At 37.5% G+C, this 18518-nt stretch overlaps 1 protein-coding gene across 2 annotated transcripts in view; it reads left to right on the top strand.

The window, feature by feature from the left end:
* LOC144643643 (uncharacterized) overlaps nucleotides 1–17494 on the top strand; it is a 93243-nt gene extending 75749 nt beyond the window's left edge. Inside the window, exons 1-17 of one of the 2 annotated variants that reach the window (XM_078502961.1) lie at nucleotides 2461–2876; nucleotides 3274–3798; nucleotides 4106–4427; nucleotides 4585–4755; nucleotides 5438–5668; nucleotides 6140–6615; nucleotides 7062–7198; nucleotides 7771–7906; nucleotides 8314–8630; nucleotides 9603–9859; nucleotides 10344–10607; nucleotides 10902–11100; nucleotides 11883–12063; nucleotides 12646–13098; nucleotides 14029–14265; nucleotides 15000–15188; nucleotides 17091–17494. In XM_078502961.1, coding sequence (XP_078359087.1) covers nucleotides 2589–2876; nucleotides 3274–3798; nucleotides 4106–4427; nucleotides 4585–4755; nucleotides 5438–5668; nucleotides 6140–6615; nucleotides 7062–7198; nucleotides 7771–7906; nucleotides 8314–8630; nucleotides 9603–9859; nucleotides 10344–10607; nucleotides 10902–11100; nucleotides 11883–12063; nucleotides 12646–13098; nucleotides 14029–14265; nucleotides 15000–15188; nucleotides 17091–17183 — 4476 coding nt within the window. In that variant the 5' untranslated portion in view covers nucleotides 2461–2588 and the 3' untranslated portion in view covers nucleotides 17184–17494. Of the gene's footprint in view, nucleotides 1–2460; nucleotides 2877–3273; nucleotides 3799–4105; nucleotides 4428–4584; nucleotides 4756–5437; nucleotides 5669–6139; nucleotides 6616–7061; nucleotides 7199–7770; nucleotides 7907–8313; nucleotides 8631–9602; nucleotides 9860–10343; nucleotides 10608–10901; nucleotides 11101–11882; nucleotides 12064–12645; nucleotides 13099–14028; nucleotides 14266–14999; nucleotides 15189–17090 lie in introns of those variants that run through there. The other variant, XM_078502960.1, reaches the window with a different exon arrangement.
* The last annotated feature ends 1024 nt before the right edge of the window (nucleotides 17495–18518 follow it).

The following is an 18518-nucleotide window of genomic DNA, read 5'->3' as shown; positions in this document are numbered from 1 at the left end:
TTCGTTGAAAAGGGACTTTTGCAATGGAACATTCGACAAGAAGAAGAGCATTTGGGGTTAAAACATTCATGCATGTTTGAGCGAGAATTGAAAAAAAATTGAAGTTATACCACATGCTAAATACTTCCGTTTAAAATTAATATTTCATTCAAATTTTTGTTATCGTAAAAAGCATTCCTCGTCAGTTCATTTTTTTCAGTTGGAAGAGTTGCGCTGAAGACCTGAAATTATATTCTAGCGAAAGAAAAAGAGTTTTTTTGTTGATATGAATTGACCAAATTTCTCTGCGCGGTTTTGTAAGCGGATGCGAGGAGTGTTCACAATAGACAATTTTTGAGTTAAAAAATTGAGGAAATTTGTGACTTCGACCACCGAAATCGATTTTCTTTGTTTCTTAAAATAAGAAATTTCTCTGCGCGGTTTTATAAGCGGGTGCGAGGAGTGTTCATAATAGCTAATTTCGAGTTTAAAATTTTGGAAATTTGTGACTTCGACCACCGAAATCGATTTTCTTTGTTTTCTTAAAATAAGAAGACTTCTAGGGGAAACAATTTACATCAGGTTTCTTATCTACCTCAAAGCTATTAATGAGCAAAAAATAAAGAAAATCGATATTTCAATTTCTGCCACTCTTAACCAGCTTTGAACATCGACCATTAGTTGGTTTGATGCTAGACGGTGGATTTTAACCTAAATTAGCCTATTCCGCTGTTAATATGATGTATGAATGATAAAGAAATAATAATAATAATAATAATAATAATAATAATGATCTTTTAACAGGAGGCTCCACTCACTTAAGTGTGGTTTTCAGGGAGGTCCTGAGATAAAAATAATGGCATAAAAAAAAAATGAATTAAAAATCGAAATTATTACAAAGTTGATTAAAAACCCCTAAAAGCTAAGAACGATACGACTAAAAATATATAAAATTGAAATTCGCAGTAAAATTAATAAAAATACAATTGATCATTAAGGTTAAAAAACTACCTAGCTTATACTTAATATTTACATTAATGTTTTGACACATGTTTCAAAAAGCAACAAAAACAATGAATAATTTATCCCCTGTACTAAAACTCTTAAGTTTATTGCGCTTTACTTGATCGTAAAGACAACAGATTTTTCCTCCTTTTTTATGAACCGAATTACGTACAAATCATTACAATTGCTTTTAAATTCCTAAATGGTTTTTCAAATTAAATCAATAACCCTGCATTTTATCATCATGACGTACTGACAACAATTTTCTTAATAGCAACCACCAAACTTTCCTCGACTATCCTCTCCGCCATCCGAAATTAAGCCTCACTATGATATCGTGATCGTGGGGTCTGGGTACGGAGCTTCCATCGCTGCTAGTCGTAGTGCCCGAGCAGGACAGAAAGTTTGTGTTCTGGAACGAGGCAAGGAGTGGTTACCTGGGGAATTCCCCGAAACATTCTCAGAAGCTTCCAAGGAACTTCAGCTTTCATTTGGAGGGAAGAAACCTATTAAAGGTATTTGACATTGAAAGGGAAAGAATAAAGTTTGGATAAAAATTGATCAACCTGAATACGTCAAGATGCTTATTTTAAAGAACAATACGTTAGTTTAACGTTTATGTAAAATTTAAAAAAAATGTAATTGTTGTTTATTGTGGTCATGCACTTCACTTAGATATAGCTAGTTTACAGGAATGTCACCGAAACAGAGGAAAAAAACTTTTTAAATGAACATACTGACATGGAAAAAATCCCAAGTAGCAGGAGGCAAACCAGTTTGCTATATACAAAGCCTGACCGAGGATGTGAACTCTGGACAACCGAGTCTCTGCTAATACATTAATTATTTTGACACAACTACCAATCACATGAAACCGTGGGAACCTTTGTTTAACCACCGGGCCTCGAGCGGGAAAAATTCAGTAAGCCTTTGCCGATCTATTGTAATAAAACACCTCATACCTTTCTCCGTGGCTCCAGGGGGCTGGAGCTAAAAGACGACCGGCCCTGCTGGGCTGACATGGTCAAGACTGAAACTAAAGGACAGTCACGACTGGGCTTTCCGAGTTGGCCAAACTTTTCAAGCTGATCTTTCTCCTCTTCCACGCCTTTATTAATTTTTGAATATTATTACTTCACTGGTGTTTTTATAACTAAAAACTATTATTTATAGTTTCATTCAAATGAAAGTACTTGTTTGTAAAAAGTTTAATGGCTGACGATAACACAACACAGGTGTGAAGACCGCTTTGAGGCTGCCACTATACAATTTACTGCACATGCGCTATTTGTGCTTTTCAATCTTGTCCCACATGGCCTAGTACGCTCTTTCCTGATTTTGGTGTACGATTATAGTTGATTAATTGATGAATCGATCGTTAATTCATTTATCTATCTTTAGGGAGGTCATCAAATCTTTACGAGCTTTTCGTCACTGAAAACGTATCAGTTTTTCAAGGGTGTGGCCTTGGAGGGGCGTCCCTCATAAACGCAAATGTTGGGCTTGACAGCGATCCTGCTGTTTTCAGTGATCCTGTATGGCCACAAGAGCTTAGAGACGATCTCAAAAATTTTACAGGTGTCGATCGGCAACACGTACTAGACATGCTAAAGCCAACCCCATACCCTGATCACTACCCAAAGTTACACAAATTGGAGCGAATGAAGGAAGGACTCTGTGAATTCGACATTGAAGACACGAGCAAGATGTTTTATAAGCCGCCTCTGTTTGTTACTTTTGAAGACACGCCAGCGAACCATGTGGGAATACCGCAGCCCAAATGTACTGCATGTGGAAATTGTGTCGGTGGTTGCAACGTTGGTGCCAAAAACACACTGAACATGAACTACCTGCCAGACGCAAAGGCTCATGGAGCGAGAATTTTTACTGAGGTAACAAAATTTATTCAAAAAATTATAAAAGTTGTTCACGTCGTTTATGAACCAGATATAGTGGGCTGTGAATTACTGTTCCGAAAGTAGGCGTGTTACAGCTACAAATGAAATAGATAAACAACTTTATTAAAATGATAATAGATACAAAACGACAAGGCAAAGGAGACTCGCTGGTACTTGCTCATATAACTAGGTTTAAACGAGTCCATCCGTTCTAAAAAATTTTACACTCAAAGATAAGAAATATAAAAGTACCTAACAATACTGAATTATACCAAAAGGCGATAAGCGTCGGATTGTACTTATTCATGACAATTTTATCTGTAACGTGCATATAGAAAACACTGAATAATTGTGCCAAAAATTTTAAACAAAATTAATGTTTCGTTGCCAGGTGGAAGTTATAGCAGTGACGAAAGCCTGCGACTCTTCTGATTGGCTAGTTTCATACAAAAGACAGCACACTGGCTCCTTTGATGTCGAGGAGCAAATCGTCAGAGCTTCCCACGTCATTCTTGGCGCAGGCGCACTAGGCTCAACGAAAATCCTGTTTCGTTCAAAAGACCGCGGTCTCGACGTTTCTGAACAACTCGGTAAACGCTTCAACACGAATGGAGACGTGCTTGGGTTCAGCTACAACGGCAACAAAAAGGCGAACGCAATTGGAATCAAAACAAAGAAGGAATCAGAAACAGAAGATGACAAGAACGATAGTTATGAACCGCCTGGGCCAACCATAACATCCGTCATGGATTTCAGAAAAACACTGGATGGAGGTTTTAAAGATCATTTTGTTATCGAGGACGGGAATCTTCCCTCTATAGCATCTGTACCCTTTGCAGTTGGAATCAGCGTTTCAGCTAAAGTGTTGGGGAAGGACAAATTTCCTAGTGAAGAAAAAATGGAAAAAGTTGCTCAGGTAAATGAAGCAAAATAATTTGGGCAATTAGGTTTATATAAAGAGAGGCTAAAACCCTTCACACATCAAACAAATACATGCATGACACAATCAAAGAGCTAAATTATCAAAGAAAAGACACATCAATTTAGTTGATTCTACCTTGCCCAAAATAGCATTTACTTCAAACTAACACCACACATATTCTTTTCTTTTGATGTTGCTAAAAAAATTATTCAGTCGTTTATATTGCGATAACTTTGTGATAATATTTTACATTGTAAACCATGTGCTTGAAACTGTCTGTGTTATTATCGTCTTTTCTAAGGAACTTCAAGGTAAAGGCATGGACAACACTCTCACCTTTGTCTGTATGAGCCATGATGACGCTGGTGGGCAAATAACTTTTGATAAAAACAGCGACAACATTGACATCGAGTGGAAAGAAGTTGGACGCGGCCCGAACTTTGACCGCGTGAACGAGGCTCTAGAGAAAGTGACAAAAGGACTGGGAGGGAGTTTTGTTAAGAACCCCGTGTGGACAGAAGCGTTGGGCAAAAGTGTCGTCACTGTTCATCCATTGGGTGGGTGTCCAATGGGTGAATCTGGACAGACAGCTGTTGTAAACCATGCTGGACAAGTATTTGAAGGTTGGTTTCAAGCACAAAAGATGACTAATATTTCAAACTTAAACTGTGTGATTGATTTATCTGGTTTAAACGATCCTTAAGCATATGTACAAACTGACCACTTGGCATGAAACTGACAAATTCATGATTTGTTTTTTTATTGTAATATCGCACACAGGAGAATCAAGTGAACCCCTAGATGGTTTATATGTAGTAGATGGAGCCATTATTCCTCGAGCAGTCGGCGTCAACCCAGTACTGACAATAGCTTGCCTGGCCGAACGCTGCATGAGGCTCATGGCTGAGAGACAGGGATGGATAATAGACTACGAGGCTTTCATACCTCTTGGTAAGAACGAAGATTAGGAGATAAGAGATGATAATTGGACTGAGTGGAGTCCTGTTCGGTTGTTTAATCACGAGTTTGATTACAGACAGAAGTGCAGAATTGGACGATACGATTAGTTCAATTACGAATTTATTACAACTATAAATTTGGAAAAGAAAATTAAAAAAAAAGTGAGATGCCTTTCAACGATTTATAACTTCAGTGGCAAAATTAGCTGGGAAGAGCCGTTTTTGAAAGGTTTGAGGAACATAAAAAAGGAGTATTTCAGTCACAGGACACTTTCTTGCGTACTGGACACTTCAGCTGCACTCCAGTTTGGTGAAGAAAATTGGCGTGCTAAGAACAAATCTGATTCGAAACTTTTTTTATAATTGTTATAATTATTGTTACAATAAATCTTACTCCCACACGCACTTGCCTTTTCCTGATTTTTTTTTTCACCACAATTCGATTAGCGGTGAGCAAGTGCTATTTCAGCCTTGCACGAAAATGACGCTCTTTATACTGTTTTTAATGTAGTTATTTTTACATTCTGTACTGTAGAGCACTCACCAATTAACATCGAAGAATATTTCTTCCGCTTCGCCTGATTAGCCAAAATAGCAATAATACAACGCCAATCTTCTGTAATAAAATAGAAACAAAACTTATTGTGTCAAAAAACTTGCAATTTATTTATTAGACCGCAGATCATTTAAAAAGAAGAAACCAGGTATTCGTTTCACAGAGAAGATGGTCGGAGATTTTGAGCACACAACAGATAAGTACAGCAGCTCACCATGTGAGTTTACAGTTACCATAGAGAGTGATGACGTTGAACGTATGATTGACTGGGATCCAGCTCACTCGGCCAAAATTTCCGGAACGGTTACTTGTCCGAGTTTGTCAGAAGGGGTGATGACTATTTCACAGGGTAAGTCACTAAACTAAGCCTTACAAATATAAGAGATACCGGAGCTATTTCAATTAACGTTGTCCGGTCAAAGCAAGACCGAAAGGTATTACAGGTAGAGGAAGAGGGCATCTGCACATGCTGAATACTAACGAGATACAAAATAACAAACGCGAAATGCACCTTTTTTATTCTCCTTAGACATGTGGAAACAAGGTTCTTTAAGCCACACTGAATTTAAGAAGTTTTTTAAAAAAAACAAAACCACTCAGCAGTGAAAGTAAAGCTAAAGAAAAGGCCTCCTAGGAGGAAAAATATTTATGAATTCTTCACGTTCAAAACTACAAACTTGTACATTTCCTATAGGCCAATATGCAAAATAATCTGTGTCGAAAAAAGGAAAAATGGTATATATTAAGATAGTGACACAAGCAACTGAAAAAAAAAACATTGTCAAGTTGTTCCAACAGTTATTGCTTTTGAATTCAACAGGCGTGTTCAAACTGTTTAGTAAAAGTGCCGACCATGTGGAGACAAAGGAAATGGTCTACAAAATGATTCTCACGGGTCACAAAGGACAACAATTTGCCTTCGAGGGTGTCAAGTTGATCCATAAAGATCATGTTGGAGAGATTGGATTGAGCGACACAACGACTTTGTTTGTTACGATCTATCCTGGTACAAAGTTCCGAGGGAATCCTGTAGGAAGAGCGAAGTTATTCATTTCGCTGCCAAACTTTGCAAAGCAACTGGCAACTTTGGAAGTGACAAACACAAAAAGCAGATTGAAAAAATTGAAATGGATTTCACGATTTGGCTCGTTTTTTGCGAGAACCATCTGGGAATCATACGGCCCTGTGACATCAAAAGATTACTTGCTGAATCCCAGTGCTCCTATCAGGAAGAAAAGACCCTTACAGTTGAACGGGGCCACCCCTGAGGTGTACAAATGCGTCACAGAAGACAAGGTACGCTCTTTATGAAACGAGATCCACGTGTGCACATGAACTCTGGGTTCAAATAGATAATAAAAAGTAATTCTAAGAATTTCTTAAATAACTAAAGCTTTTAACTTTGTTCGGCGCAATAAGATCAAAGTCTCAGTTATGTCGCTAAATTTCGGGTAATGTTTAATAATATGTAGCTGTTTCTTCCTTCTTTTCGTGCGAAATCTCTTCAATGAACAGTTTTAATTGTAAAAATGGTACTTTCGTTAAAGTATCTTTTTTTACATTTAAAACTGAGATACAATCAAAATTAAGAATCTTTTTCCTGAAGCTGAAAGTGCCGGACGCAAAAACGTGCCTTGGAAAAAGTAAAGTGAATTATTTTTAGTTTTATGGAATGTAAACTAAATGCTTGTGCTTCACAGACACCAGTTTAAGTTACCAGACTGATCTCATTTGTTTTACAGGTTGAGTTAAAACTGACTCGATACAAAGGAGGAACCAAAGGGCCCGTTATCTTGTTTCATGGCCTTGGAATGAGCAGCGGCCAGTATAATCTGGACACTATTGAGACCAACTTGATTGAGTACCTAGTGCAACACAGGTAAGATAATTCTGATTAATATCCTTGTCACTTTCATATGGGTTTCCCCTTCCCCCTCCCACCTCCCCACGAGATCAGCCGAAGGCAAAGGCTGAGGCTGGTAGCACTTACCGAGACCTTAATCATTCTGGAGATCACGAAAATCGAATTCATTTAATGTTTCATTTTAAACCTCACTTACATCCAATGACGTCTCAGCTATTTCTAAAATTTAAAAGAAGGGATAGCATAAATTAGCTACCGGCAAGCTATTCCTGTCTGCCTCAGAGCCAGCCGTTATGGCCTGGTATTGATGATGCAAATTACATGACGTAGTTGATGACTGACGCGACACCCTTTGGAAGTGCTGGCGCAGTTGTTTTAATTAAACAATAAGGCTCGGAAATTCTTTGTGTTCTTTTACGAATATTTGCCAAAATCAGCAACTTTTCAACCGACAACATAAATGCAATTTCTAATATTGAATTTTAAACGTTCCTCTTGCTCTAAGACGTTTTGGACTCCAGGAGATATTGTAATTAGCCATTAAGTTGAAACAGTTAAATACAAATCATTTTAATAACTTGTTTTAGGTATGACGTATGGTTAGCTGATTGGCGAGTGTCGTGTGATCTGCCCTGGGCCGTGTATAGTGACTACACACTGGACGACTGTGCTAAATATGACTGCCTTGCGCTCATCGACAAAGTACTGGAAATAACAAAACAGGTAACAAACAACACTTGTGTTAACCATAACTGTTTACTTATAACTTACCCTGCACTACCCAGAACATTTAATGACTTGTGCTAATGTTCAAAACAGGTCATGTGCTTGCGCGGTACAGGAGATGTTGATACTTAGAAGATGATAATTTTTTTAGATAAATTTAATAATTGGATAGCTAAAACACTAATGTCGCTGATCGGCCAGCTTTATAATGTGCTCACACTATCAAACTTTATAACATTTCGTTATTATTTGGCGAGGCATAAACACGTCGTGTCAACGTCGTACAGTGTTTGACTGGTAACTTTCTTCCTTTATAATGTGCTCACATTATCAACATCGACTTCTAAACCGAAGTCTATGAAGTGCAGTTCTGACTGGAAACTTTCATCCTTTCATCCTTTCAGAAATCTCTTCAAGTGGTAGCACATTGCGTTGGGTCTTTAATAAACTATGCAGCACTTCTTAGTGGCAGAACGACGGGAAAAATCAGAAACATGATCTCCATCAGTTTGGCGGCAAATCCAATCACCGGACAATTCAACGATGTCAAGATTGGAATCTACATTCCTGGAACGCTTGAGATGCTCGGAGTTTCCGGAATGGATGCTGCCCCGGAAAATACAGCGCAAGTAATGGAAAACTTGTTTAATGCTTTCGTAAAGCATGTCAGTGACTCTGGCATTCAGTACAAGGAAAGATGCCAAAGCAGCGTTTGTCACAGGTAAACTGTATACGTAACTCTGAGGAAAACTCCCTACTGAAAGTTTGGGTGCGGGGCAAGGTTTTGTAAGTCTTGTAACTCACTCTATTTCAGGATAAATAACCCAAATTTCGATACCTCATCTCCCACCCGATTTAAAGGAATGTATAGCACTGCAAAAAGTTCACGAAAACACGTTAAGGACATCGCTAACTTCCCTTTTAATTAAGGAGCAACTTTGATTACCACGAGCAAAGACAATTTCAATTATTTTTAATTAATAATCTTCTATCCTGGTTTGAGATTGTTATTTTATCTTATTAGGTTTTCGTAATTTTTAATATCCTTTATTTCTCTGTATATACATAATATGATATATTCCTTAATAGTACCTTATTTCCTCGTTTTTTATATATATTTGAGTTAGATATTTTATTTCCCATAGTCAGTCCACATTAGCTCTTTGTCTGCCCATAATTAACTCAACCTAGTCATCAAATAAAACATGTAGGTAGGAAGGTGGGAAGGTAGGTAGGTAAGTAGGTAGGTAGGTAGGTAGGTAGGTAGGTAGGTAGGTAGGTAGGTAGGTAGGTAGGTAGGTAGGTAGGTAGGTAGGTAAGAAAAGTATTTTGCCGAAAAGTTGTTACATTTTCATCCATTAGAATGATAGTTTTTTTTTATGCTTGACTATATTCAAATCAAGACAAGACAAGACTTATCTTAGTTCTTAACACCTTCAACTCTGGCTACAAGCAGTCTATATTTTTCCTTAGTTCTTTAATCGAGAAACGAAACGAAGCGAGCCACAAAACGAGAGCGCTGTAAATTTAACGGCGCAGCAACTATGAACTCGCGTTCTTAGTTTGCGTCTTACTATAAGGACTATGGAGAAACAGAACAAATCGTAGACTGCTGTAAGCTTGGTTCTTGCGACAATCTTTTGTTAAATGTTGTTGCTCTCATAATTGAGTTTTTTCTTTTCTGCTTCAACAGAATAACCTTCATTTACGGAATTGGCTGGCAACACGCTAACCTGAATTCTTTGACTCATGAAACTCTTCACGAGTTCTTTGGTTACGTAAGCACTAAATGTATGGATCAGCTTCGCATGGGAGTCAAGGCGAAGAAAGTCGTGTCTTATTCTGGTGAAAACATTTATTTACCTGACGTGGACAAAAAAGAACGCCTGAAATCTCCAGATTACTTGGAAAAGATCGGACGGCTGGATTTCCCAATCACCTTCGTTGTAGGTGAGCCCGCATTACCTTGCACGCCCCTCATCATTGCCCCGGAAGCGAACCTTGACCTGGCGTATAACTTTGCATTGTCGTAATGCAATTATTCTCTTGTTTACTCATTCAAAGCGAGCGACCTGATTCCCGTCTCGGAAGCCAAGGAGCTTAATCCCAGACATTCTTCGTCTTCTTCTTCTTCTTCTTCTTCTTCTTCTTCTTCTTCTTCTTCTTCTTCTTCTTCATTATTATTATTATTATTATTATTATTATTATTATCAAACGTAAATGAATTTTCTCCGTATGACGTATTCTCATAGCGCCAAGCTGATAGCACATGCTTCTGAGTGCGCGCGCTATTTCTGATTCGAAATTTATCGAGGATTTACCAAAATCGCCATTTCCTCTTAATGTCGGTAAAAAAGGAATCACGAAAAGACTCGTATACGCGCAAGGAGGATTGTTTAAATTTGGTATCTCTTCTTTTCTTGGGGGGTTCCAGGTGAGAACAACACAGTCTTTGTGCCGGAGAGCACCCGCACCACGTACGAACTGGTGAAAGAGGCGCATCCAAACCAAGAATACGAATGGATCCAGATTCCCGATTATAGCCATCTTGACTGCATTATCGGCAAAAATGCTGTGTATGATGTTTACCCACATATCCTCAGGGCATTAGACAGGCATGCGTACGACAACCTACATCTGAGCGAGGCCAAGCTAGCCCGTATCTCACAAGAAGCGATGGCCATGCAGTCTATGTCAGGTAAAGTTAAGACTTTTCTAATCAAAGCGGTTCGAATGTTAGTATTAGAACTTCACTTTGAAGCTGTAGCTTTGTTGAATGCTATCGAGAAATTTAACTTTATTTGAAAATCAGTATTGTTACATTCTTCGAGGATTCCACAGTCAAAAAAAATTGCTTCAGTGAGTGGCATGGATCAGTAAAACATGTGCAAGCTCAAGATAACACACAGTATTTGTTTAAAGTTTAAGGGATTGTATGCGCAATAAAACTGAGAAGGGACTTCTTTTATGCACTGATTGCATTCAATAATAGATTGTATGAAAGCCTCTGCCCCATGTACTTCACAACAGCTGGGATTACCATACGGGGATTCTGGAGATGATAGCGAGTTACAGCACAAGGTCATTCAGGAAGTTTTAGAAGAAGTCAGTGCTGCTCTGCCAAGAGAATGCTTTCTGGCTTGGAAGTCTAAAGCAAAAAGCGAAAAGAAAACTTTCGAGCAAGAACCAAGGTAAGCCATCAACTAAACACAAAGGACCCTTACAGTCAGTTCTTGTGGTTAGAGTAAGATGATACGTTCTTAGCGTTGGCTCTAGATAAGAATTTAAAGTATATATAGTTAACTAGTATAATTTTATTCTACACCATGATATGGTACTTTATACAAGGTTTTTTAATTATTATTCCATTTGTTCAGGGTAAAATGGGCACTTAGGAACAAATTTCGTAAGGAACAATAATATGTTTTTAACTCATTCTTTATATGACACTGGTAGCAACTTTAATTTGTAGTTTTTTATCTTGTTATATATTCATACATAGTTTTACACTTTTCTTCCTCGAAATAAGTTTTTAACAATTTAAGTAAAGGTCCAAAAGTCTGTTAGTGTCGCACAGTATACTAACTGACTGACTTAATGACTGACTGACTTAATGACTGACTTAATGACTGACTGACTGACTTAATGACTGACTTAATGACTGACTGACTGACTGACTTAATGACTGACTGACTGACTGACTGACTTAATGACTGACTTAATGACTGACTGAATGAATGACTGACTGACTGACTTAATGACTGACTGACTGACTGACTGACTGACTGACTGACTGTTGATTGTCAATGAAGTTACCGCCTGCTGGCTCGCAAAACCCGGTAAAAAAATCGGCAAAAGAGTCATATCAGCCAGGGATTGTACTAGCAGACTATTGCTCTTAGTCTTTCAGGTACGACCTCGCTTTGCTTATGTCACTTATCGCTTTTCTGTATCGTTTTACGTTTCTGTACAGTTATCAGCCGCCTGTTGGCACAGACGTGGAGCAAATTGTTGTTCGTGAGATGCCACACCCGAATGATCCCGTGAGAAACCTGATCATCTGCATGAGTGACCTTCACCTTGACTCACAGTGGAGTGAAGGAATAAGGGAACGACTGGCTGCATTTATTGAACAGCTTGAAATCATGGCAAAGGTGACAACATAATTTTATAAAGTTATCGATTTAACGAATTTTTTAGTTGAATACCATCCGTATTCTTCTTTGTGATTGTTTCGTGTGTACACATGTAGGCAGAAAGATTTTTTTCTGATAAGAACGACCAGAATTTTATTTTGAAAACGATTGATATCGTGATCCGCAAAATTTAGTATCCGTTGAGAGAGGTTGTTTGATTTGTGAGATATTCTCATATAGAAACATATTTTTCAAACAGAGGTCTTGCATCATTAATACAAACGTTTGTAATTTTTTTTGTATGTTGTGACTGATTTCTTTATAAAGACTTCTACTAATGATCAGAATTATTTAAAAGAAGAGGGGAAGTTTTTTTAACAGATCAAACAAATTCTGGTTTTCAGTTTTGAAAAAGAAGAAGATGATGATGATGATGATGATGATGATGATGATGATGATGATGATGATGATGATGATGACGATGAAAATGAAGATGAAGATTATGATCAGTTATGATGATAGTGGTGATGAAGATTATGATGATGATAATGATGAAAAACGTTAACGCTGTTGTCAATTTGTCTCTTTTTTTGTTTTAAGGATACTCTCAATACGCTGATATTACTTGGTGATGTCTTTGAAATGTGGCTGGATCCTTTCACTGTTTCTCCGCCATCAAATCACGAACGAAAGGCCAAATGGAAGCAAAACGAAGTTTGCTCTCTATTCATCAGCTCCGTTCGAAGGATGGCCGAAGAAGATGACGTCAAAGTTTTCTACATCCGGGGAAATCATGACCACGAAATGGACGCCGGGACAGTCCGAGATCTGTTTGGCCCCAACGTAGAGTTCATACCAGGAACTCTCATCTACGTCATCAATAGCGATGATGGAAAACAGTATCGGGTGCGGTTTGCACATGGCCATGACTGGGATGTCTTCAATTCCTACTCCGTGACAGAACCCAGCGACGAGCTATGCGCCAAGCCCATTGGTTATTACGTTGCACGTGCAGCTTCCACATCTGACGCATTATTGAGTGAAGTACAACAGGTGAGTTGATTTCTATATATGACTTGTTTATGTGAGACCTGTCAAGCTACCATTCGTAACACGATCTAACAATATTTTGTGGTTGTTGTTATTCAAACAATTTTTCTACTCTCGCTTGTCATATAAGAGACGAGCATAGCCAACTCGGCACATATTCAACACTTGCTCGTGTAATTGTTAGTACTAAGTGGTTTTCACATCGCTGTAACAAATGTAACAAATATAATCATAGTCATATCAATGTCCAAATATGTCGCTCATATTTTATTGCTGAGCTTTTTGGTCGCAGGAGCTCGTTCAAAATACTCCAGCCATCAAAACCAAACCAATCGTGACTTGACATGCCTCACACTAACTGTGTATTTTTCCTTCGGGTTTTCATTGATTCATTGGCATTTATTGCGTATGTCGTGATTGGCTATATCAAATGTGGTTATTTTGGTTTTGGTTTTACAGCGTAAAAAAGGTACACATAAACGGTTTTGGTTCCTGCAAATTAAGCTGCATTTTAATGTTTGCCTTGGATCATAAAAAAAACTAATAGTATTATCGGAGTAGCTAGGAGTTTCAGGTGCGTCTGGCAAGAAACTCAATTTTCCAAAAATCCGGATTTTCGCACAGCACAAATGTTGCAAACTCTTTAAAATTTTCACTCCAATATAATAGCATTGCTTCAGCTTTGTTTCAACCTGTATCCTACGTTAATGGTCAATAGGCTGTATTTGTAATCTCGGTATTGGACTGGAACTAGCGTGCAATGGAGGCTGATGCAGGGTAATATCATTAAAAAGAGCTTCATTTGATTTGCATTTGAAAAGATTCCCTGCATAGCCTCAATTGCAAGCTAGTCCCAGTCTAATACCGAGAATACGACTATGGTCTATAAATACACAGTGAGAACTGCAGTGTTTTTTCATTAATGGTGTACAGATTCTCCGTTCCGTTACTCGAACCATGCTGAAGGGGCTACAGCGTGACGTTATTGGTTCAGCCATTATTGAGTTGCTTGCAAAGAAGTCTTCACAGAGAAGATTCACAGAGTCGCTGATAGAGGCTGCACTCCAGAGAGATGTCTTCCTAAATGAGCACATTCTTTTGGAAGGAGGAAAGTCTATCAAAATGGCAAATCTCCTAAAGTCCAGATATTTCAAACGCACGGTGGAGAAGGTAAAAGACTAAGCTAAATAACACAACTGAAGTATTCCTTAAACTAACAACAGCCATAAATATTCTCCTGACTGGAAGCCACACATTTCTTTTGAAGTTGGTTGTGAGAATTTAGACACTGTCTCGAAGTTAATGTCTTATTTTGTCTGTTCACAATGTGATGATATTATCAGCAAAAATTGGTCGTTAGTATAAAGAAAGCGAGGGACGGGAACTTTATATACCCCCGTAAAATAGCGTACTGTTTATTTATCAAAACGTTTTAGTTTTGCATTTGTAATAATTATAATGAATGAATGGTTGTTCACTGAAAAAAAACCTTTTAAGGAGTGTACATCTTAACTTTATCTTAACTTATCTAGCTATAGGGAGTGAGTGAGTGAGTGAATGAAGAATGAATGAATGAATGAATAGTAATAGTAATAGTATATCTTTATTGCGCCTTACTCTCCAAAGGGAGGTATTGGTCTGTTTACAACAAAGGTTTTAACATTTACTAATACATTTAAGAAATAACAAAAATTTGATTCTTATACAATTCATAATGTCAATATATGTAAAAATTAAATAAATTATAATGTTCATTGTGCTTGTAAGTTAAGAAGCTCTTTCCTTTTTTGAAACAGTGAATGTATATATTTACCTACTACTTTTGATGTATGTTCATGAATTTGAAGAGGCGTATCTACGTTGTGACTGTTCATTAAGTACTCAATTTTGATGTTTTTGTCCAGTTTGGTTCGAGTGATGCCTTTAGTCTGCTGAAAGGTGTTCTGGGTGATTTTAAAGACCTTTTGTCTCGATGTGGTGAGGACGTGGTAGTACTGGGTCACACTCACGACTGGCGCGGAGAGACGATCAAAAGCAGAATCGGCAAATTGATTTATGTCAACACTGGATCATGGATTGATTATGCACATGAGGTAAAATATAAAACTGCCAGTTGATTCCCTAAATATTTTTTATAACGACAAATTTCATTTAAGGTGATTCGAATGAAAAATAATTTGTAATCAAATTTTTTGAAAACTTTGCAAAGTTGTAAATTAAAAATCGTACATCAAAAAAATGAAAATGCTGGTTTTCACTTTCACGCTAGTGACGCTACTGTCAAGTGCAGCAAATAAATAAATCCAAAGCTATTGAGTCAAAAATAAAAATAAAAACCAAGAATATTACAGGCTGTAGAAAAAATACTAGATAGTCTGCTTGTCCAAGTGTCAGGTCTGTACGGTATTCCGTACTCGAGATATCCGTCAAAATGTTCCACATAAATTTAGAGAGCACGGTATGAAAACGCCATGTTGGTGCTCCGCGAAGGGACACCAATATGGTGGCCGGATATCAATGAAGAGCTATAGTTTATTAGTATTTTACTAGTTTGTAAAAGCAATATTAAAAAACCTAGCCTTGGTTTGGAGGCGCTCATTGCATACAGAATGTTTGTGATAGAAGTAGAACATGAGGATTTTCCTTTAGTGACACAACAATTTTACAGTGAAACGCCTACATTTTGCCGAAAAAAGCAATATTTATTGAATAAAAGGGCTATTGAAGCAACTATACACATCCGTTGAAACACGTAAAAACGGATCTGAATGACGATTTGGTGAAAATATTTTAAAGTCGAAAAATCAAAATTTCTTTAAATGTAGATATATCAGAGACAGTCATTTTTTCCTTTTCCCTTTGTCAATGCAATTCACTGGAATCACCTTAATAGCCACCAACTATGGTACTATTAACAGAAAATCAATCCTAGAGATTGCAATAAAAATGCGGAAAAACAACTCTGTTTTTTCTTGACGAAGATTAAGATGGATTAGAGCAGTTTTCAATTGAGTGTCGTAAAACCAAAACCAAAGTAATCACTCTGGCTAATCACAAAGGACACAGACAATCTAGCCAGCCAATCAAAACTCGAAGCAAATACATGTCGCAGGCACGAAGCGCGGGAAAACGTGCGCGAGCGAATGAAGATTGGTTTTGGTATGACTTCTGATTGGCTGAGAAAGTGGCGCGAGTTTTTTGAGCCAATCACTAAGCGTAGTAATACAAAACCAAAGCAAACGATAATTACTTTCGACACTCAAGTGAAAACCGCTCTGTGAACGACAAATTGAAAAAATTGCCAATTTTTTCAAGATGCGTTGCCGGTGACATAGCTCCTTTAACCCTTAACATGCTAAGCGCGGATTATTCCGGGATTTGGAGGAATGGCCATTCTGCCACTTATGACGTCACTAATTTACACGTCAGCAGATTTTTGTGATTTGCATCTTATAGAGCTAGGATAGATCTTTCCACAGGACTATCCATCTTCAATATTGACTGCATTCCGACAGAGTTAATCGAAAAAAACACGATCAGTTTTTGGTGTAAAATTGGTGCTAAAACAGGCCAAAATACCCGTACTTGGTCATGATCTCCTTTCCAGGGTTTTCCATTGATTCAGATCAAAACTTTTCAGGCCAGTAGAAGAAGTGCACAGAGTAAAAGATAGAGAGAATAAGAAAGCAGAGAAAAACGAAAAGGAAAGGAGCAAGGAAAAAAATCGGAAAGGTTCAGTTTTGGCTTATGCGCATGCGCCAAAGTAAAATATTGTACATTTTTCCATGGAAATTTCATCAAAATCTTCCTGCATTGTCAGAAAGTGCATTGTTAGCGAATTTAGAGAACTTTTGGACCGTAGGGCCAAGAAAATCGATAAACGGTTATAAAAAACGCGTTTTTAGGAATAATTTCAACATATTAAGGGTTAAGCAAGTGCTTGGGATCTCCTTTCTATAGCGCACATTTTAAATGCTATTTTATTTCCTTCACAGTTTTCCTACGCTAAAATCGTGCCTCCAAGAAAGTCCAAGCCAGGATTTGTTGAAATTAAACACGACCCACTTAATTCCAAGAAAGTGGCGTAAACTGATACCAGCCGTCTCCGCAACTGGCTCAGCCACGTTAAACTGAGTGCTTAGGAAGACTGTGATAGCTGATGCACTATTTATGTAACAGTTATTATAAAATATAGGGATGTATAGCATGTTACTATGATTAGACGTTAAGGTGGCCGAACACAGTTTCCACGTTCTCTTTCATGTCAATAGCAGTATGTTAAAATAAAAATCGTTGTGTCGTTATGTAACAAATTATAAATGCTGGAATTCATAAGAAACGAGCGTTTTTTCATTGTTGTTCTCTTGAGGCTTTGAGATCCCAATTAAATATTGCGCGTGGGCAGTAAATTAGAGTTTGCGATTTATCGTTTTATTGTCTTTTACGGTACAATTTTAAAAAAAACTGAAAACGCAGACATTAGAATAATAAGAAATGTTATGAGGGTGTAGTTAATGATCAAAATTAAATCTGAAATTTTCTGAATTTTTATGACATGACGTGAAAACATAAAGAGAATAAAAATATTATTTCAGTATTTAAACAGACTTTTGTACGTAAATGATGGAAGAAATGTAATGACTGAATTTTCTTTGATCAAAAAAAATATTTTTCATTTGAGAAACAGTGTTCAGCCACCTTGAAATGAAAACTTGGTTAACCAGTTGATGTCGCTTTTTAAAGATTTCATTAAACCTAGCTTACTTTAATCCACTGCTACAAACTTGCTTTAATATTACAGGGACATCGTAGGACTGACAAAACACATACTAAGCCTTAACAGCTGTGAATAGAGGGGGGAAGTATCTACCACTCGCCTTTATGATTCATCTCATTTTTATATAAGTCTTCCTCCAAAATGGCTGACTTAATGAAACCGTTCAGCGCTTTTCCTGTCATAATGAAATTTTCCTGTCATAATGAAATGCAATCATTTTTTATAGACACAGTCGAACCTTCGAAAGCGGACAACCTTGGGTCCAGAAAAAAGTGTCCACTTAGGAGAGGTGTCAGCTCATGAAAATGTTTATTACAACAAATTTATAAAGCTCTAGTAAAAGTGACTGGGGCAATGCCGCTTAGAGTATAGGTGTCCGCTTACGAGGGGTGTCGTTGTGCCTTTAGACTGTAATTGGTTTGTTCTTGGAAGGGTAAGGTATTTACACATTTTATTCAAACACGGTGCCAATTCATAATACATGCTCTTCCATCGAGCCGTGTTTTTTAAGCAATAGATTAATTACTTAACTTATTTAGACTGTACTAAAAACTGTAAAAACTATTCTTTATTAACTATCATCAATTAAGGTAGGGATTAAATGCATGATTTAAAATGAGCTCAGAGTGAGCTGTATCGTAACGCT

This window comes from Oculina patagonica, chromosome 2 (genome assembly GCF_052425735.1).
Source record: "Oculina patagonica isolate OP01 chromosome 2, crgOcupat, whole genome shotgun sequence".
Lineage (NCBI taxonomy): Eukaryota > Metazoa > Cnidaria > Anthozoa > Scleractinia > Oculinidae > Oculina > Oculina patagonica.
This window is presented reverse-complemented; position numbering and strand designations above follow the sequence as displayed.